The 22,175-nt window shown below is 38.6% G+C and overlaps 3 protein-coding genes across 4 annotated transcripts in view; 1 reads left to right on the forward strand and 2 right to left on the reverse strand.

The window, feature by feature from the left end:
* LOC134797763 (chloride intracellular channel Clic) overlaps positions 1–21,098 on the forward strand; it is a 71,521-nt gene extending 50,423 nt beyond the window's left edge. Inside the window, exons 2-8 of one of the 2 annotated variants that reach the window (XM_063770126.1) lie at positions 12,397–12,498; positions 12,921–13,085; positions 13,288–13,427; positions 14,682–14,784; positions 15,484–15,594; positions 18,107–18,172; positions 19,465–21,098. In XM_063770126.1, the coding sequence (XP_063626196.1) occupies positions 12,397–12,498; positions 12,921–13,085; positions 13,288–13,427; positions 14,682–14,784; positions 15,484–15,594; positions 18,107–18,172; positions 19,465–19,557 (780 nt within the window). In that variant the 3' untranslated portion in view covers positions 19,558–21,098. The remainder of the gene's footprint in view (positions 1–12,396; positions 12,499–12,920; positions 13,086–13,287; positions 13,428–14,681; positions 14,785–15,483; positions 15,595–18,106; positions 18,173–19,464) is intronic. The other variant, XM_063770127.1, reaches the window with a different exon arrangement.
* LOC134797772 (mitochondrial coenzyme A diphosphatase NUDT8) overlaps positions 1–22,063 on the reverse strand; it is a 290,972-nt gene extending 268,909 nt beyond the window's left edge. Inside the window, exon 1 of the mRNA XM_063770136.1 lies at positions 21,161–22,063. Within this exon, the coding sequence (XP_063626206.1) occupies positions 21,354–22,004 (651 nt within the window). The 5' untranslated portion in view covers positions 22,005–22,063 and the 3' untranslated portion in view covers positions 21,161–21,353. The remainder of the gene's footprint in view (positions 1–21,160) is intronic.
* LOC134797760 (uncharacterized) lies at positions 15,607–17,481 on the reverse strand. Its single transcript, XM_063770121.1, has 2 exons — positions 16,115–17,481; positions 15,607–16,012 (listed from the first exon to the last, which is right to left on the reverse strand). The coding sequence occupies exon 1, from the start codon at positions 17,458–17,460 to the stop codon at positions 16,573–16,575; it is 888 nt and encodes a 295-aa protein (XP_063626191.1). The 5' UTR covers positions 17,461–17,481; the 3' UTR covers positions 15,607–16,012; positions 16,115–16,572.
* Positions 22,064–22,175: the final 112 nt, after the last annotated feature.

The following is a 22,175-nucleotide window of genomic DNA, read 5'->3' on the forward strand; positions in this document are numbered from 1 at the left end:
TTTATCGGCTTGTTTAAACGCCGGCTTATTCCGTTGACTTATTATGAAACCTCATTAATTATCATTGGATAACTTTTTGTGGAGCAATTGTTTTCAAAATGCGTTTTTACGAGTATCCGGTGACAAATACAAAGAAAGACTGGTGGATATTAATGATTTTGTACCTTAGGAGGTCCAAAAGAGGATTATAACAAAAATATGTTTACCAGTCTTTACCTGTTCCATTTTTACGACATTTGATGATAATGATGATACTTAAAAGTAAAGAAAACGGTTTAAAATATGTCGACCTCTCAGGAATTATGATCAATCAGATAAATAGGTTGTCAGGAAGATATCGCGTTTTAGCAATAAATAAGACCGCCTGTTGTTTGCTTCTATTATCTTTAGTCAATTCGATTGAGTTTTTCTAAAACTTTCTTTTTGAAGGTGTGCTATTAGCAACAAATCAGTTTTTATTGGGCAGGTAATCGACTTGATCTACAATTGTGGTAAATTAAGAAAAATTGATAAAAACTCGTTAAAATTAGCTTTTAAATCTGTCAAAAACTCAAAATGGAAGTCTTCCAAGTTATTCGTATTACTTTCAAATTACTAAGGTGTAATAGATATTTGAACGTCTATATTTACTCCGGTAAGTATTTTTCACGTAGCGCATTTGAAAATAGAAAATCGCAACAAAAATCCCATCGTCCGTACAAAACGGTGTGAATGCAAAACTGAACAAATGCAACAATAGGACGGGCTGCCGCGGCACTGCAGACAATCTCGAGGCCCGTTGGATCAGCTGGCCGTTATACTACGTGAGGTCACGCGGCTGCCCTTTCTAAACCGAATGACTGCCGAGATCAACTATCGACGGAAGCTGGAAGCTAGAGTCAGACCAAGACTAGTCTGCTACGATTTTGATAGCACACGCAGTGCAACTGTTATTTTAAGGGGCTCCCCCACGCGAATGTACTTCGATCTGAATCCCTTAGTTTTCTCATGTTTTTTGTAGCTTATTATTATATTAACAGCAACGGCTTCAGCAATATAGTAAGTATCCCATATTTACTTCAAAGTTCGTTCTGTGAAATTATGACTTATACATTTAATAAAATAACACTTGCACTGCGTGTGCTATCAAAGTCGTTGCAGACTTTTCTTGGTCTAACTCTAGAACTTTTGTAATTTGTTTATTAAGTACAGTCAGAGAATTTAATTTCCTACCCATTTTATACTTTGTCACAGTGACAATAGTATGAGGTCTCTAGCGACTTTCATATTGATTGTACTACAATTTGATCCTAGAAATATTTTATACAAAAATACCGACAAGAGATTTGGTTCTATAACGTTCTACTACAGCTAAAAGTATAGTAGTAATTATGTTGTACATTTTTATCTTAAGTATTTGGCCTCAAAAGCCTATTTCTATTTCTAAAATGTAAGGTTATATCATCATTTTTTAGACGATTTTTGATATGAAAAATTATAGTTCCTTAATGCATTTTTAGCACCAGGAAGTAAAATCTCAACTTTATTGAGCAGAAATACAACGCACACAATATTACTTACTCATTACCGTGAGACAATATAAATATTAAAAAACCTCAGCCGAAGGTAACGGAGAACGTAAGACATGACCATGATGTCATTGTCATCGCTAATGCATGACTATATCCACATGGAGCTGAGATCACGATTTAATACGTCAGCGGCAATATCACGATGATTTAATGCTAAACTTACACTCAATTCTTACCTACAATATTTTTTAAGTAGCGATAAAATCGTTTGAGCGCAATTGGAACCTATTGGGGCATCCAATATCGGATTCTGGATACTGATATTGAGATCTGATATTGGCTCTCAATACCGGAACTCTAGAACTAATACTGGAAATGGTATTTTTGGTGAGTACCAAAACCGGACACACCACAGTATCCGACGAAAACGGGATTTTTTGCCGAAACCGAGCGTTTGGTTTTGACTGGTTTCTGCCGAAATATGATTTGTATGCCGAAATCTGTCGAACCAGAAACTTGGGCCGGACAGTACCGAAAATACAGTTTCGGCGCGGTCAAAAGTTTCGTCGACTTCTTTGTCCGAAGTCTGGCAAAATCGAAACTTCCACTCGCAGAGAAGCCAAAATTCCTTGTACAGAGCTATTCTATGATCTCACATCATAGAATCTCGTTATTCTTAAACCTGAGGGCCTATCGAACGCCGAAGTTCGCAAATTGCGGGCATCTTTCTCATTTACTCCAATTAAGGCGTAGGTAATTAGAGTGACAGAGAAAGATGCCCGCAATTTGCGAACTTCGCTGTTCGCGGTTATCGCGGTTATACCCCCTGATCTTCTCTAAGCAGATATTTCTTATGATATTTTTATCGTAACAAAACATCCTAGGCAGGTGAAGACAGAACAGAACTTTAGAAAAAGATGGCCGCAAGGGTCTTAATAATTATCAGTTCAGTTCAGACTGATCATTAATAAGTAATTAATAGGTTACGCCTTTCGATGAAACGATAATTGTTCGTTGATAGTCCAGTGCTATTATCCAATTTAAGTTCAAGAGTGACGACAGATGATATACAATTTTGACATGTATTTTAGTAGTTTATGTGACTGTTACATAATGAAAGACTTTAAGATATATAATGAAGGTCTAGGAACCTATGTTACCGATCACCATTGCGGCATTGATTGCTGCTTGCACTTCATTTGCAATTGACATTTTATTTAGAATAAAACTTCTCGACTGATATTAGAATTGAGGTCAAATTAAATTAATTTCTTTTAGAGATGTAGTCGAGACACAATGTCGCGACTCTTTACGGATTTGGTCACCTTCCTTCACCATCATTTCGCCATACAAAGACATTACGAAATTCCGTTGTCCGACTTTTAAGCTCAGAAAATTAGTAAAATCTCTAATCATTTGTACTTGTTTTACCTAAACAACGACCTAACAAACGACTTTTAGTCGGACGACGATACAAGATCGTATGAAATGAAATAACACACGCTTGAATCAACAAAAAAAACATTAAAAAGTTCATTACCAATCGCATTGCGAACTCTAGATTCAATTCAATAGACTCTAGAATCTCCAGTCCAGTATCATTATGTCTAGGAACTCAACATCCCCTTAAAAGGCCGGGACAACGTTAAAACATCGATACGGCCGTACTTCTGCCACGAAAGGTTCCTGGATAAAGCTATTAAAGATTCCTTCTGGGAATCATCGTCTCTCTTAAAGTCTTAACAGAGATTCCGTACTGCCTTTGGTATGCACATAGTTAAACACGGGCTAGCTATGCGAATAGCGAGATGACGATCTTACCCGTATTTTTCTTGTTTTGGATTAAAGGTCTGTGGTAAAACTTTGTATGAATTTCAGTTTAGTATGGGGGTATTATTGGTTATAATTTATAAGATTACAATGCAATAAGTCTTTTTATAAACGTGATATTTTCATAGAACTTTAACATCAATGATGACATTTTCACTTTATCATTGCAAATGCATTAGAATTAGCTTGGTTCGACACTAGAAGCATTAAGATAAGTAATGTGACTTTATTACATTCTTTTTAATTCCAAGCGATCTAACAATTGTGACATGCATTTGAGATTCCTTTAAACTTCGTACCTACTCGTGTTATAATAATAACATACAATTGTAGACTTATCCAACGTTCTACATCTCATTATACGCACGCGCACGACGCATTGTTTGTTTGCATGGAGTGCACCGGATGGCAGATTGTGCAACCACACGGCCGCGCCTTCTAGTTTCCGGAACGGACATGTTGCCCTCATTAGGTACTTGCCTTGCCTTTTTGACAGAATCCGAATTCTGAATCAGATTAACTCAACTGCAAGATGTAGCAACCTAGCTACTAACCCTTTAACGGTCCAGATTATTAGATTATTAAAAAAAAAACTCAATTCAAGCATCATTGCCACCTTGCCTCCTCCTAAAATTAGTGCTTTAATTTTTTTTTTTTAAAGATTACGTTTTAGGTTGTAATTTCCTCCTTGTTTTCAAGTTTTTTTCGTTGAACTAAAATCAGCCGGTATACTTAATTAAATCGTGATCGTCATAGTATGCACATTTGCAAAATAATCTCGACCATTAAAATCTCGATTAGCGCTGTCGGCTTTTCAAACGATGCATTCAAATGCCATTAGAAATAACTGCTTAGATAATGTTTATTTAAAGATTCAGAATCATACGAATGCGGTACCGAATTCAGAATGTGCAATTCTCTCTATCGAAGTGTCCAGTGATCTCATTAACGACTAATTTATTTTTAGACTATTGTCTTGCGAAAAAATGATGTCTGCAAGCGTTTTGTTTTTTGTTCGTTATGTTTGTGAATTCAGTTGTTATTATTAAATGTTATATTTTATTTATTTAGTTGGTAATTTATGAAAATAGCCATATGACTTCTGTAATCGTAGTCGTGACATCTGTAATCCCAATACATTATTTTCTTTTCGTTTCTCGTTTGTCGATGTAAGTACTTACAATTGTCCTCTTGGCTAGGCCGTAAACATGGGGCGTCTGTTTAGACCTGTCTGCTGTCAACGCACCACGGAAGACCATGTATTTTTAGCTGCCTACAAAAACCTAACCTAGAACCTGCTAGTTTCCTTTCCGCTTCGCCGGCGTTTCGCTTTTCATCACTTTTCATAGAAACGGGCCTTGTAAGGCGAGACTGCCACTATTCCTAGACCAATCAACCGTTTAAGTTAAACCAGCGTATCAGACACCTTAAGTAGCAGAACAGCTATAGTACTTAACTAAAGAGCACATTTCTACTGGTTTGCGAATCTGTTCTGGTCGCTTGGGTGGCTGTAGGAATGACAGGTGGTGTAATTAGAGAGGGGACACACTTTCACGGTCGCTAGAAGGCCGGTCCGCCGGGTTGCATTTCACCGCGGGTCACTGCACTACAGTGTTTGCGGATGATTGCCGGACAAGGATATACATTCGCGGGGAAGCTTATGCACCCTAAGCTGTCGCCAGTGAGGTCTCGTGCATGTAGTATGGGGTGAACAACACGACCAAATTAGTAAAGACTGTACGCAGTGTTCGCGATTGTATCGGGGCATGGATGATATGGTAAATCATTTTACCAAATGCACATTTTCAAGCAGTTCTTAAGTTCAGTTAGCGGACAACTAACGCCGCGTTCCCACTATGTCGTAACGAAAGCAAATCGTCAGTATATACAAGCCACGACAGGGTGATTACCATTCTACATGTGAACACCTCCATTTAAGTTCTCTCTAAACGGTTACATATCTATATTTGTTCACCGGGAAGGAGCTTATTTGTTTATTAAGTGAGTTCTCATGTGGTGAACAACTCGAACAAGCCTAGTAAGGTTTATGCAAGAGAAGGTGCGCTGAGTGACAGCCCAAGGGGCATTCTCTGCCAACTCTGCGCTTCTTACTAAGCTTTGGCAACAAACACAAGGAACACAAAACTAGAAGAACAGAACGAAAAAAAAAAGACATTTGGGTTTTAAACACATACGTTACCTAAACTTAACCTTGATAATATTTATTTTTTAATGAGCATAATTTAGATACCTAATATTAATATGTATAAGCATAAAACGTGACTACATAACAGTCTCAGCTATGTGCTGGAAGCTTCGCCTTTGCAGCGTGGTTACAGCGCTGGTTTTCAGCCTGCTGCAGTGTTATTTTGTTACAGAAGTCTTCTTTCGTGTTTCTGCTTAGTTTTTAACCCCATTCCTGTCTGCAATTTAAAACGAAGATTAATTGCTCACTGCTGCTAATTGGCGTATTTCAATCGCGTCCAATTCCAGCGGAACGATTGACAAATTGCAACGCGCACCGCGTGACGGACTCAAACCGCCATCTTGGCAAAAATCGCGCACAGGAGATGCACTTTCGATTTCGCTAAACCGAAAGTGCCAGTATGTTCGGGAGGTGCTTGACTCCGATGTTTGTTTGCCACGCCTGGTTGGCGCTGTAATGCACTTGACTTATCGTGCTGAAGCGAAATGCCCAAGTTGGCATCGCAATTTATTTGTTTTCAGCCTGTCTTCATTACGCGGACGCGGTCCGCTGCGCGCACTATTACTGGTCGGTAGTTTTTCTCAGCTGTTTCGAGACACATCTGAATGGTCTTGGTGTGTTTGTGGTTTGTGTGGCTTTTGCCTGCAACTTGAAGTCGATAATTGCTCCGCATTGTTATATAAACTGCTATATCTAATGCTCCAAGGCATGTTCTTATGATAACGGGTAAAAAGTTTGTAGGTCTTTAACATTTTTTTTTGCATAGAAGTAGAAGCTCTAAATTTTAGAGTGAGTTCAAAATAAAGCCTAAGTATAGTTATTAATATACTGCCATTATTAACCTGCTAGCTATGTTGTCATTTTTGTAATTTACATGCTTTTACCTCCCTTTTTGAAAAATATGGCTTAAGTGTATAGTATGCGGAATATGCTTAATAACTATTACTAGTTACTACAGTATTATTACATTAAGGTATTATTATATTATTAATAAAGGTGCATCAAAATAAAGGGAGGTAAACGCATATGCCACGTAATAGTATGTCATTATGAGAGAAATAACACACAGACTTCCTGATGTGTGCTAGTGTATATGATGATTTTATACTTTGGCTGGTCTTGATTACTGACTTGGAACGTTATTGATTTTTATGAATTGAATTAAATTTATATGCCGCAGATTGCCAATAGTGAGGAACTTATGCGTGTGTTAAAATGTCACTTATGTGTCAATTAAGTAAGTTTTTTGGGTACCAAAGCATTTAATAAATTAGTAAGTGTGAGATGATTACTAATTTACTACTAGGGCTATTACACAACAACCTTGTTTAAGCACAAGTAGGTCGCTATTATGTAATGTATGTTTAATATCATAACTTTATGAGCAGTCTAATGTTTTATTCATATTAATTTTAATGAATGCCTAGCGCGTATACTTATTTTTATTTACAATACAATAACACTTTTATTTAGAGTATCATCATCACTATCATCAGATACTGCCTTATGTTTGAATCCAGTTTTTAATTAATGAAAACGTAAACAAACTATTTCGAATGCAATGGCAAATGTCTTTAAGGCAGGTTGTTAAAGAGTCTAGTGCGCCTCTAGATATGACGTCGGCGCCTTTTAATGGTAATTGCTTCGTTAAATGTGGGGTTAGTTTCTCTACAACCATTAATATGTACCGGCCAAATGCGAGTCGGACTCGCGCACGAAGGGTTCCGTACCATTACGCAAAAAACGGCATAAAAAAAACCACGTTTGTTATATGGGAGCATCATTTTAATATTTATTTTATTTTGTTATTCGTATTTGTTGTTATAACGGCAACAGAGATACATCATCTGTTAAAATTTCAACTGTTCTCTATCACGGTTCATGAGATACAGCCTAGTGACAGACAGACAGACGGACGGACAGCGTAGTTTTTGTAATAGGTTCCCATTTTTACCCTTTGGGTACGGAACTCTAAAAAAGCTCATTATATTTTTTATGAAATTAACGAAAAAAATAAGTAAAAGCGAGTTGAGATTATGAAGAACTATTGAGATGTTTAACAGGTTATTTATTTTGAGGCCTCTTTTTACATTTAAATCTTCTATAGCAACCCAAAACAAAGTCCTAAGACCCTGTACCTACTTACACCTCTCATATATCTCATAAAATGCTCATCCAATCTACAGGTAATTTATACAAAGAGTTCTAGACCAGAAATGACCAACAAACAGTGAATCGCAAGTGGGTCAGCTACACGACCTAAGTCTGTGTTGGCGACACGCACCACCGCACTGGGTTTCTATTCCGCCGACGTTCTCACTGGTGACACTTTGAATAATACGTAATAAATACGAGTAAACTATACATTATAATAAATAGATTAGTTCTATTGGTTCTAAAGAAATAGGGAAGACCCTGAGCTAAAAGCGAGCGGTAACTTCTTCTTCCTGTACATTATTATTCCCATCTCTAGTTGGGGTCGGCCCTGCTTATACCATTACGCCACTTTATGCGGTCTGCTGTCATACTTTTATCGATGCCTGTTGCTTCCATGTCTCTTTTAACACATTCAGTGCCGAAAACCCGACTTTCGGGTATTTATGATTTCGTTCCCAGGCCGGACGACCCGATAGTCGTCGGCATCGTGGTACTACAGCTTTATATGACGAAATTGTTGTGGCCTGGCGCGGATGTCATGTTTGCCTGGTTGGCATTGAATGTGTTAACGGTGGTGCTCCGTAGTTGTGAGGGGTCGTCCTCGGCCAAAAGCGAGCGGTAACATAAACGGTAAATGTAATACCCTCGGGTATTAGGACGATTAGCTGGTCATGTCGACGTTTTAAAGACGTATTTTTTCAGTAACCAAATTCCTATGCTCTACTCCCAAACTTTACAAGTTCCTATTCTTAGTTGGACCCTTTAACGACAAATTCACATGCTAATTCCAGCAATTCAGGCTGGTATAGCTGGAATATCACGCAAGCCAAGCAATGTTTTAGGGATAAATCTTAATGGAGTATAACAGAACCTGGATTGTAGAATTGGCCAGTCCCACCAATCTACAGATTTGCGGAAAAAAATGAACTGGAACAGGACGAATGGAGCATGCCGCTCCAACTAAAACCTAACATTTCACCAACTTTACATGATTCCTGATGGGTTCGACAAACCTCGCAAGATGATGAATCTTCTTCCTCAAATCCAAAAACAATTATTAACTCATCACATTGTAAGGCTAGGTTCACATGGCGTTAATTTTTCCCGTATACCGTATACGGGATTTTATCGAATACCGTAGTGACAGCAAAATTTGTATAGAGACGTCCAAAATCATTCAGACGGCTAGACGGCTTTCCCGCATAGACGCCGTGTGAACGACTTTGAATGTTTCCTGTCACTTGCTGTCACTACGGTATTCGATAAAATCCCGTATACGGTATACGGGAAAAAAATACGCCATGTGAACCTAGCCTAACGGTCCCATGGCTCCCATACATGCAAATAGTATTAATATAACAGCCGTATATCAATAGGATGTCACGGCGACCGGACATGTCATTCGTCTTGCAGCGTGTGTGCCAGCCCGCCTGCCGGAACGGCCGGTGGATCGGAAAACCATTACTTATCTAATGGAAATTTTTATTTGCCTGGAGCGTGAAGGTAGCGAGCACTACATGATTATGCTGGGCGGTCGACTGAGGTGATACAGACGCTTAAACAGTAGGTTTTTATGTCTGTTATTGCCATTGTTTTATTACTATTAACAATGTCGTAGCCAATAATATTGTTGTAGAGTTTGTTTAAATGAAAAGAAATTCCTGTCCAATCTGCTATGACTTAGGCTTCTATACACTTTTTAAAGACTGGCGATAAGCTGATGTGGTAATGTTATTGAGCTGGAGTAAATTACGAGCCAAATTACAATTACCAATTGTAAATCATATTGCCTAATTGCAACAGCTAGAAAAAAATACTAATTCATCATTAAACGTCCAGCCTGTTCACGCAGTAACTCTACAAAAATCGTCCGTCTTTCGAGCGTAAAACCGATCATAATTTTAATTACACGACTGTCTCAATTCATCATTCTAGCTGTTAACTATCGTGTATCGTAGAAAGTCGTAATAGATAGACGTGGAAAGCTCTGTGACCCCGTTGGTGCAATGAGTCATGACCGTTTAACAAAGAGCTTTATGTACATGCGCGCGCGTTGCAACATTTGGGCTGAATGCAACAATAGTTTGGGAGTGTTCAAAATTTTAAATTTTACTTCGGATGGTGCAAGCCGTTAGACTGTGCAGGCCAAACAATGAACACCAAATTGTGTGGTAAACCTGGAAGGTTAGCTTGAATAGATTAAGACTTAGTATTTGTTGTAAGCTTTCGAACTTAGATTTGGCAAGAGCTTATAGATAAAGGTTAAAAAATACCGTAATTCTAGAGTTAGGTAGGTACTGAGAGTTCGTTTCAACTGGACATAGCATAAATAAAACAGAATTTATAAAGAATTTGAAAAATCTGAGGTTACACTCAATAATTGGTCAAAAATCCTCGTTAATTGAAGATTATCTTCAATTTTAAATATTTAACCCATACCGTGTAGCCTTTGCAAGTCCAGCATTCTATTAGACTATTATTAGACTTGGTAATACAGTCTTTGACAAACACAAGTCCATTAGACTTGGTAATACAGTCTTTGATGAACTGGAATGAAATTATTAGGATAAAATAACTTGCAAGTATCATAAAGCAATAACAAGACACGTTATTGCAGCTTCTAAGTTCTAACACAGATCAGACGCAGGACCATGTTTTGAAACATAACGATAGCATACACAATGACACGTCCTTGCTAACAAGAGTTGTACAAATAGCAAATACACTCGATCCGACACGACCACGACTACAATAGCTCATGAATATTCATGGATATTTTCACCTTGTTTGCATGCTGGTGACATGACGGTTTCCCATTCAGATAGCGTTGTGATATAATGTGTCCTCTGGGATTACTTACGCTGAGCTCGTTCACCTGTGGGACTGAGTTACCAGACGAGACGGGTAAATTACTGAGGGGGTGAATAGGGATGGCTGGGGTGAATAACACAAAACTTAAAATGTGTTTTACCTAACAATTTCTTAGTAACTACCCACACAAATTGTATCATACAAAATCTATCGAATGGTACAATTTGTGTTGGTATTTTTGCAGCTTTGGATCGTCTTGCGTAGGTAACAAGGAAGCTCATATGTTAATGTATATTTTGTTATACATTTTGCGAACGAATCTTAGTGAACTATAACTACAATAATTACCTCGTTAATGGCTTGCTCTAATAACAATAACAGTAGGTGTGGATTTTTCCTTTCTTTCTTAGAATTGTCGCTAACCGCCATCCTATTAACCGTTATCATCTAAATTACAACCGTAAATGGCTACCTAACCGGTAAATTTAGACTACAATAAACAAGAAAAAAGATTTAAGTACTTCAACAATTTCTTATTACCTTAAATGTAATATGTACATCTTAGGGAAAACAGACCATAATGTGACAGATTTTGATGTTCTTATACTTAGGTAGTATAATGTCTAACGCAATATGGAGTCTTGAGTTAGAAAAACGCAAATTTTGATATGTATCTGCGACACAGCCGTTTGCGCTGTCAACCGTATGTTAATATTAAACATGTTAATAATGACCGCTTTTTGATTGAGGTCTTAAAAATCTAAAAAAATAAGTAGCTTTCTTAAATACTTAATCTTAATCCTTTCAAAAAACTTAGGAACTCATTCCACATCCAAAACATTTACCTTTTGACGAAAATCTCTAAAATCGTAACGCACACAACCATGTTGGTTCTGGATTGGATTTTGATGGATGATTGATGAGATGACGATTCTTGCCAAGTGCCGACCAACACGCAGGTAGAAAGCAACCGTAGGCGTTACGTCAAACCATTCTTCTAAACACAATTTTCCAAACGATAGAACACAATGAGGAAATAATAGACCAGTTATGCCGTAAATTCCGTGCTCTGTAGTGTGACAGAGCGTTAAACGGATTCTGTGATTCTTATTCTTAAAATTATGTACAGTTTTGCTAACTTTTAATTAACATTGCTAATGAAATGAGTTTTGCAACAGAATTTTATAATTTGCTGAATTCGTTTCGCGCTCGACCTCTTTTGGAGCTTAGCGAATTTGTAATTTATGTCCAAAGTGGACTTTTGATTGAAAATTAAAATGTATGAGTGTTACGACTGTTACGAGTAAATATTACTAACTACACTCGTACTACTAAATTTTATCTTGAATAGCAATATTTAACATTTAGAATTTCAGTACATGGGTATTGAGACTATTGCCACTATTGGGTGCCTGTGCCTAACAATTTGGGTGGCTGCCTTTCGTGTACTTCAGGGTCTCAAATAAACTGGAGTTCTCGTCGTATTTTGTGACACGGTTCCCTTTACCGTGCCCCAAAAAGTTCGCGACCCTAACGTCAAGGTTAAGAAAAATAAGTTTACTACGGAACCCTAAAAACGCTCCGATCAAATTCGCTTGACGCCGACGCTCGCAGCGTAGAGCGGAATCGCTCGGAGCGTTGTTTCAATATTTTCACAATTCAATAACTATAGCTGGTCAAACAACTTTGTCAGTAGAAAAAGCGCGAAATTCAAATAACCTTTTCCCTTCGCGCCTACTTTTTTTAAATTTGCCGCTTTTTTTACTGACGGAAATGGTTTGACAGACTATATTTTGTTTATTTACGACAAGTGGAACCATAGGCCCATAACCAGCTGTTGACCATTATTGTAAGTCCTAACGATGTTCTTGTTGTTTGCAGGCATCGACGATAGATGGGCGGCGGAAGGGCGCGTGTCTGTTCTGCCAGGAGTACTTCATGGACCTGTACCTCCTCGCAGAGCTTAAGACCATCAGCTTAAAGGTATAAGTAAACATTTATTTACTATACGCCAGGCTTGTTACGTAGATAAAGTACTGCAAAATTGAGCCACGGTGCCGTTAAGGCCATGAGCATCGCACCACGTATATCTGTGGACGAACGACCAGTCTTGGAAGGATGACTGAAGAAACATAAAAATACTGTAGGTATAGCTATTTTCTTAACTCTGCTGTACCTAATTCATCTTTTAATATTATTTAGCGTGAGTGTTGTCAGTCAAAGGGGCAAGGCAGAACTCTTCTAAAGGCTAAGCTTTCTGAAGAAGAACAAACAATGTTTACGACATGAGGTCAAATGATGCTTACATACTCGAATTAAAGATCTAGTAGAACATCAGCGTCACCTTATTCTCATGGCATCTTAACATTGCCCTTAACATTAATCTCGGAATCCCGGTATTCCAGGTGACGACAGTGGACATGCAGAAGCCGCCGCCCGACTTCCGCACGAACTTCGAGGCCACACACCCGCCTATCCTCATCGACAACGGCCTCGCCATCCTCGAGAACGAGAAGATCGAGCGCCACATCATGAAGTCGGTGCCCGGCGGTCACAACCTATTCGTACAGGTAACTACGAGGCCACACCCCATCCTCAAACAACGGCCTCGCCATCCTCGAGAACGAGATGATCTCTGAGAGTCTGATCATGGAAATGGATCTGCTTTGTAGTGACATTGTTAATATAAATCTGCCAGCCAATTCTCTTTGAATGGCGTCGACATTGTCCCGTAGAGGAACTAAGACTAATTGGCAAATGTAATGATTCCAGGACAAAGAAGTGGCCTCACTGATCGAGAACCTGTATTCGAAGCTGAAGTTGGTGCTGGTGCGCAAGGACGAGCAGAAGTCGGCGTCGCTGCGCGCGCACCTCGCGCGCATCGACGCGCTGCTGGAACGCCGGGGCACGAGGCAAGTCGCATTTTACCTTCTTGTATATATGTAAATTGAATACCGATAGTGATTATTTTTTAAATGTACCTATTAATGCGGGTCACTCACGTTTACAAAAACAACGACAACATTTATCGACAACGATAAATGTTGGGGTAAATTTTAACTGCAGTAGGTAAATAAAAGTGTTCGAGTCACTCACGTTGTAGCAAAATACGTTTAACTTGAAACGTGAGTGACGCATTCGGGACAATTCTATTTAAAATGGTGATTTGAATTTCATATTCCGCTGCAGAACAACTTTTCTTTAACATGCCGTTTTATTCCGTTACCGATTTCTGTACTTAAATTACGAAATAAACACTACCATTTTCAATATCCTTGCACCTTTGCAACCGAGTTGTTGCTGTCTATTTATGTTTGGTGTGCGGGAAATATAAACCTTAATGCTAGTTTATGATCGGTGACGAATGGGAAGGAATAATTCCCATGTGTCATTGCCGGTTATCAATAAGAATATTTTTAACACAGACGGAAATCATACACCATATTACCATAATATATCATCTGTTTTCGCTCGTCGAATGGTACAATCAAACAAATTGATTTGTGACTTGCCATAGAACATTTTCGCAGTAGGCGTCGTAATAATTTTAATTTTTAAATCAATGCGATAGTGCAAATGACGTAGTAAATGTGAAAAGGTTTCACAATGGGTTAGCAATCAAGTAGTTTAATTGTTTTTTTCTACTCCCGTGCTTTTATTTGTCATTTAAAGGGTCGTGCACACACCTTTAAAACCCTACCTTATAGTTGTCAAGACAAGTCTTTAGTCTATTCCCCAAAAAAAGAATTTGTGCATACACGCAGTATCTTTTTGGCTTAAAAAATATTGAATGAAATACAGTGTTGCCAACCTTATTTTAAATGTCATCTCTGACAAATAAGTGAACCATAGACATGTTTTTTTTTAATTTCATTCATTCTTTTCCCGCCCGTACCCTCCATTTTTGCTACTTCTTGAATTAAACATTTTTGTTAAATTTTCAATTTTATTTCAAAGTAAGTGCTTGGTCGTAGAAAAAGTATTGTATGCAACGTTGTTTAACTGAGTCAAAAAATACTCGTGGCGTCTTTATTAACAATTTTCGGCTTCGCCTCAAATTGTTACTCACGCCACTCGCTTTTTTTTACCTCTCTTAAACAACGGTTGCATAAAATACTATTATTATCGTTGATTATTTATACGTTAACAACGTTGTTGTGATGCAGGTTCCTGACGGGAGACACGATGTGCTGCTTCGACTGCGAGCTGATGCCGCGCCTGCAGCACATCCGCGTCGCCGGCAAGTACTTCGTGGACTTCGAGATCCCGGTCAGTACACAATTTAACACATATTTTTAGCAACCAGTTTAGGCGACATTTGTTTCTGTTGAGCGTTGCCATGTTTTACGGTCCCATTTGGTCTGATTTTTGTTACAAATGAAAATGTCAGATGTTTAGTAACTTTAAATTACTACTATTGATATTTGTGTATACGCAAATGTATAAAATTTGGCAAACGTTCAAAAAAACTGTTAAGTTTGTTACTACCTTTCAGAGATATTTATTTTAAGCGTTTAAAGTTATGTAGAAAATGTATGTCTATAGGGCCACCCCACATCTGGCGTCTTTCGAGCGTCGGCGTCGGTCAGCGCTATGGAAAATGACGTCGCTGCGTCGACGTCGCGTCGACGTTGCGTCGAGCAGGGCCATAGAGTTGTAGACGCCGACGAGACGCCGACGCTCGAAAGACGCTAGATGTGGGGTGGCCCATAGATTCCTGACAAATTAATTCCAAAGAAGGCAGCTTTTCTACCTAATAATATTCTATTATCTGCCAAAAAATAAATACTAAAATTCCTGTATTCAAAAAATCACTAACATTTGTCTTTTTCTTTCCACAGCGTACATAACGTTTTTAGGCGAATTAGATGCGGAATTCCAAAGCAAAGTTTAACAGCAAAAGGATATTTTTCTAATACCATATAGGCAAGGCAATGGTTTAACATGTATGCAAACTATTATTTACAGACGAGCCTGGTATCGCTGTGGCGCTACATGTACCACATGTACCAGCTGGACGCGTTCACGCAGAGCTGCCCCGCCGACCAGGACATCATCAACCACTACAAGCTCCAGCAGGTAACCCTACCACTTACTGAGTATTTTGTTAGCAGAACTACTTGGTCAGCTGCAGGTTGTGAGGTTAATGAGCGACGTCTGAAAGTTCCAAGAGACAGTCGCGATTCGCGAACACAGTGTATTCTTAATTTGTTCCTGCTGGGGTCAAATGGGAATGAATCCTTCCTATATATGACCTTCCGCTCAGTTTCGTCCTATCTATTTTAACGTACATAATTTCGATCTAGATAGTTTCTATGTTGAACTCTCTTTCCCATCTGTGCCCGGCGGGTACAAATGGGAATACACCCTGACGGTCACTGCGCATACGACTCGTTATCAACATAGATCATACGTCAGTTTCTGATACGCTAGAATTCTGAAGAGACGGACGCTTTATACTGTAGTTATCAAATCGATATTCGCGTCCACAATACCCCTCCTGACCTGCTGGCATGAGTTGCGTTCTCGCGCGCGACTTCATACATCTAGCGCGACTTCAAGTATGGACTCGCGCGCGAGAACGCAACTTATGCTAGACCGCCTGGTCATATTATGTGTGCGCTATGGGTCTTTTTACTCAATATGGAATGGTTGGTAATAGTATAATTTACTAAGACAATTAGATTATGATGGATAATCAAATGTTGACGATTTTCAATCTTACTAATCTTTCTTTTTAGATAATGGGAATTTAATAGGTATCTCTATACAGTTTGTTCTGTGTCAATTTCTGCCATAAAAAATAGCCTAAAGACATTAAAATATTTAACTGCGGGTCACTCACGTCATTTTAAGGGTCATTATTATGACTGAGTTATATTATCATTATAATTCTCTTTATTTATTTTTCGTCTTACGTTAGGTTTGTTATAATATGAATATAAAAGTAAAATATAAAAACACTTACAAAACAATAAAAAAATACATATAAACACATTATAAAAAACCTAACCTAGGGTGCCGCCGGCAGCGGGGCTTGGCCCAAGCTGCCGGTGGTCAGGGCCGCAGAGTGAGGAACCGACGTACTATACGCGCCGTGTCCAATATTACCGCCTTCTGCATCTGACCCTTGATCCAACCACCCAGCGAGAGTCTCTCTAGGTGATGGTCGAGACTCTTCGCTATGAGACCGTTCGCTGACACAACTATCGGAACAATGATCGTCGAGTCAACATCCCACATGGCGGTAATCTCGTGAGCTAAGTCTAGGTACTTGCTGGACTTGTCCTTCTCGGCCTTCACGAGATTCTCATCATGGGGGATGGTGACGTCGGCGAGCACGGCCCGGCGCTGCGATCGGTCTATCAGCACGATGTCAGGCTTATTGGCGACAATAGTCCTGTCGGTGATGATAGATCGATCCCAATAGAGCGTGGCACGACCATTCTCGAGAACAGGCGCAGGTAAGTACTTGTAGTACGGTACTTCGCGGTCCACAAGGCCGTATAGAAGAGCAAGTTGCTGGTGAATAATCCTGGCTACGAGATTATGTCTGTGCAAGTACTCACCGTTAGCAAGATGAGAACAACCGGAAATGATATGCCTGAGTGACTCTCCGGGACGGCGGCATGCCCGACAAATGTCGACCGTACCGTCCTTCAGGATATATTTCCGATAGTTGTTCGTCATCATCACTTCGTCCGCAATTGCACAGGCAAAACCCTCGGTTTCTCCGAAGAGGTCCCCGAATCGTAACCAGTTCACCGACGCGAGCAGGTCCACATCGGGTCCCGTGAGGGCCTTGTAGAACCGCCCGTGTAGCGCCTTACTCTCCCATGCCGCCTTGCGATCCGCAGTACTTAGTACCACAGGTTTGCGCCAGTTCTCGTTTGCCAAGGAGAGCGGCGTGAGGTTCCTGTCTACTGCCACCACATCACGATGCATCCCACACTCGTTGTTAAGGAAATAATTCCTGAGATTGGTATTATCATTCATTATTACGTGAGTGACTCGTTAGATATTTTAAATTGTTCGAGTCTCACAAGAGTTTTTTTCTACGAAGAATGGAGTAGTGTAGTGTGTGTGTGTATAGTAGTATTATTTACTATTTTACTCTTATATATTTATATAATTTTATTTATCCCAGTTAAAGTATGCCTTACTCGCTGGGTATCAGAGGGTTTACCTATCATCCGAAGATTTTTTTGTCCGAATACGTTAAAATTAGTATGTCATATCGTCATATCAGGGCATTTTGAACTCTTCGCTTGGCGTTCTCCCATTTCTTAGAACATAGAAGAATGTTGCATTTCGCAGAAAACTCCCTCGCATTCACTTTTTTGTTACATGCTACGTTAGCGTCTTTTCAGTAATATGTAATTTATGGTGTAGTTCTTATTCCCACGCCGGGCATAGATGGGAATAGGTGTATTCATATAAATCATTCCCATTTGTCCCCGCCTTATATATGGCGGCGGTCAATAGGGGCGGGCACAAATGGGAAAATACCAAAGTTATGCGAAATGAAACATTATCTACGGGATTCTACAAAACGAGGGTTCTTCCGCTTACAATATCCGTGTTGTCGCAGCAAGCAACTAAAGGTCTGCTGTCTCCCACGCTGCCGCGCAGTCGGCCGCGGGACGACCCCCACGTGGTGAGCTTGTGTGTCGTCTGCCATTGCCATCTCACACACCTCACATTTAAAAAAAGCATCCAATCGGACCGTGCCAACTTTACACGGCCTTTGTAAAAACAAAGTGTCAATATAACACATGTATGTATGTAGTGTATTATGACATTTCCACACTTTGTTCTGTCAAAGTCGGTGCAGAGTTAGCTTAGACGGCCTCTACAGATACCTACACGAAATAATAATGTTGCAACTGGAGGCCTCTTAGAGCCTTCTATTGTAGACACATCTGAATTCTTACATAAATATTAATTTTGGCAGATTTCCTTGACCATACTTATACAATCTGACCCGCACTGCCCGAAATTAAAAATCGGAATCTATGGTTACGGAATATATTCAGAATGTTGTCCATACAAATATTTTTTTGTGTCACCCTTATTTTTGCGTGGATTTTAGGGTCTATGATTTGATTTTTTTTGGTTGTATACCTATTGAGTAATTCTAAATTCATATAAAAAATATAAAGTTTTATAAAAATCATGATCTATAACTTTGGTCAAAATTCTTACAATGCTAGGTAATTTACTCACTTACAAATTGAACACAGCTTTCTGTGGCCAATTGAACTATATACATCATAAAAATCATCTCAATATCTGTATTGCCTTTTGCTTTCCGAGTTGTTTGCTCGTTATTAATTGCCTAATTGGGTATAATCATATCATCAAACCATTTAATTACACAAACTATTAATATATTAACATTTTAATTATTTGGGTTTATGTGGTTTATTTGTCTATTTACTTAACGCCTATGTCTAGTAACTTAAATAACAGTTGGTAATTATCATTTGGAACATACTAGCTAAAAAATTCCCCAAGAGATAAAATCTATATGTAGATTATATGATATGTCATATAACCCATTTTATATATCTGATTATCTATTTATTTTATCGTGGTGATATTTCTTGTTCTTGATAAAGTATTATTTTTTTAAATATTAGATATACATACATTGTTTTCGTTTCACATACCATATTATAATTAAAAGCAAATTATCAAACGTACAACGTCGTTGCTCAGATGTTATTAAAAATACTTAAGAAAACTTGCCTTAGGATGAGAGACAGAAACAGTTATTTTCATTTCAATTCAATCACTATATCTGGAAAGTTAAGCCCAAGTATGTACTAGTTTCCATTGGTAAATATTGTAAGAATAGTACCCGTATTATTCTAGCAACCGAAGCTACACCATGATTCACACATAAGAAATATGAGCTAAATATATTCAAATAGAATTTTCCTCCAGGCGCTGAAAATGAAGAAACACGAAGAACTCGAGACGCCCACATTCACGACGTCCATCCCCGTGGACGTGAACTCCGCCCACCACGAGCAGTAGCGCGCGCCACAAGCCCCGCCACTCCACCGTTATTAGTAAATCGTAAGGAACGCTGGCCGGTAGCCGCACACACCCAGCCAAGAGTTTACGTGTACGGTATGACATCAACATAAAATGACAACAACAACAGAAATGTAAAAAAAGATCTCTCCTTTTCATTTGTCAACAAAAACACGTCTTTGCGTAATAAATAAGTACCTATATTCAACCGGGTCACTCACGTTTTAAGGAATAATGCAAGGATAATAAGTGCCGACCCCCAAGTAAATGGGATGGGAATGATGGGCTAAGGCAAGGTTATGATGATGGGTCACTCACTGGTTTAAGTAGAAAATTGCTCGACTTAAAAACGTGAGTGGCCCGGTTAATATATTTGTCTGACGAGTTTTGATTTTTAACCGTACTTAAATACCAAGTTAAGGTTACAATTTTATATTTATCTGAGAGACTAAGTCTCTCATATACGTGCTCGTCATACCGTACTTGTCTAACCAGCCGTGCTTGTTGTAGACTGCCAGCACGGTAAGTAGCCTCCTCCATACGTACGCGTGTACAAGGAGCTCCGAGCTCCACCGCCCGCCTACGCCCGACAGAAACTTAATATATTTTTATACAAATTTGAAATTAGAGCATTTTTAATTTTTAGTGTTGCTATGTTGGTAATAATTGAGTATGTGAATTTTTATGATAATGGTGCAATCAAAACTTAGTTTTGGATATGTGTTGCCGTTTGGGTTGTTACGCGGCTTATGAGGAGCTAGCTTCTCTAGTTGGTTGGTTCGATGTTAAGCAATTGTGGCCATTAGTACTTGGTTTTAACTTGTTGGGAACGCCCAGTATTGTGTATTACACATGATTGGTAAATTAATCGGCAGAGGTGCCGAAAGTACCCGGATTTAAATCTGGGTTTTCGGGGTAATATAAGTGTGTAAGCGAGTCATTGTCTGGTACGGGACTACCTTCTACATTTATACCCAACTATCTAGTTTATTAGCATTCATACAGTGTTCAAACACAACGAATAAGCATTCTGACATATTTTTTGTATTATATTCATTATTTATGTAAGATTGGTTATACAGTATTTTGTTGGTTCTTTTTTGGACTAGTAGTGTAGTGTTAGGTTAGAAAGAAACAATAACATTTCGTTTCAATACCTCTGCCTGTTTATTCTTTACAAATTTTCATTTTATGTATAAAAAAAATATGTGAACACTCTTGCCTGCAACAATGTTACCTTTGGCAAGGTAATTTGCAATTTAATTCTCATAATTTGTGATAATATGATCAATATGAAAACAACTGTATAATTTACTAAGACATTCATTCAACTAAATATTCTTCAAATCAAATTGTTATAATAGTTTTAATAAAAAAGAACCGTAGAGAAAATATATGTTGCCGATAATAAAATACATATAAACATAGTACACAGTGACACAAGGGCGAGAGACCATCACCATGTCTGGACAATGTATAAAATATTAATTCTAGATTATAATTTAAGTGTTAAGGAATAAATCTGGATAAATATTATTTTTTTCATTTGCGTTTCATTTTATTTTATATTTTCCTTTTCTGTTCCCTTTTGTAATCATTTGACTTTTTTATCAATTCCAATTATTGTGATAATCTTCAATGCTTCTTGTGCCTTGCTCAGTTTTAGAATAAAATTGTAAGTTATACAATTAAGTACTGCAATGCCATGTGATATGTAGTAGCTTTCATACTTTAATAAATATTTCAATATATGTGAGTATTTAATTAATTTATTGTTTCTCCTAGAAAACTCAGATTCACTTTAACTCAACTTTCCGTCTCATCCACTCATTTTTATAAACATCTTTAGTAAATAGAGAGCTAAGGAGCATATGGGTGAGGACGCCTGTGACTCCCCATATTCTATAATGATCTACAATAAACACAGGTAATATGAAGCCATTATTGAACTGTGTGTAGAGTTGATTCTTTTTCTCACACAAGGATTCTATTGGTAATGTAAAGATCTGGGCAACCTCCTCCTTGTTAATATCCAGATCTTTTTCTTCTAAGCACCTTATAGCCCCGACCACAGGGGTTATCATGATTTGGTTGTTGCGCCCCGGCACGGGGGGTCCCTGTCCCCACAGTTCTATCTTTGTCCGTGACAGGCCTATTTCTTCTTCAGTCTCACGTAAGGCAGTTTGTACCAGCGTCTCGTTTTTATCCATTTTTCCACCAGGAAACGAAATTTGTCCGCTATGGCTCCTCAGGTTGTCCGCCCGCACAGTGTACAACAATGACGGAGTGTTGTCAACGTCGCACAGAGGAATAAGAACGGCCGCCGACGCAGTAGGCTCTTTGCCCTGTCTTCGAGGAATGGGAAATTTCATCATATTCGCTATACATCTGTCTCGAGATGCTGTCGAAAATAAAGTCTGTATAGCAAAAGCTGCCTTACCAGACATGGTTTGTAAATTTTCCCACAAAATTAAGTTACGGTTTAAGGGCCACAAAAATTTTGTATTTTTTGTAAATTGAAATCTGAATGGATTATGATTTCAATCAACCAAAGAATCAACTTGAAGTCAGAACATGTCAGAAGTGATAACAGATAACTCAACCTTCTGTTTGACAGA

Source organism: Cydia splendana, chromosome 15 (assembly GCF_910591565.1).
Source record: "Cydia splendana chromosome 15, ilCydSple1.2, whole genome shotgun sequence".
In the NCBI taxonomy this organism is placed as follows: domain Eukaryota; kingdom Metazoa; phylum Arthropoda; class Insecta; order Lepidoptera; family Tortricidae; genus Cydia; species Cydia splendana.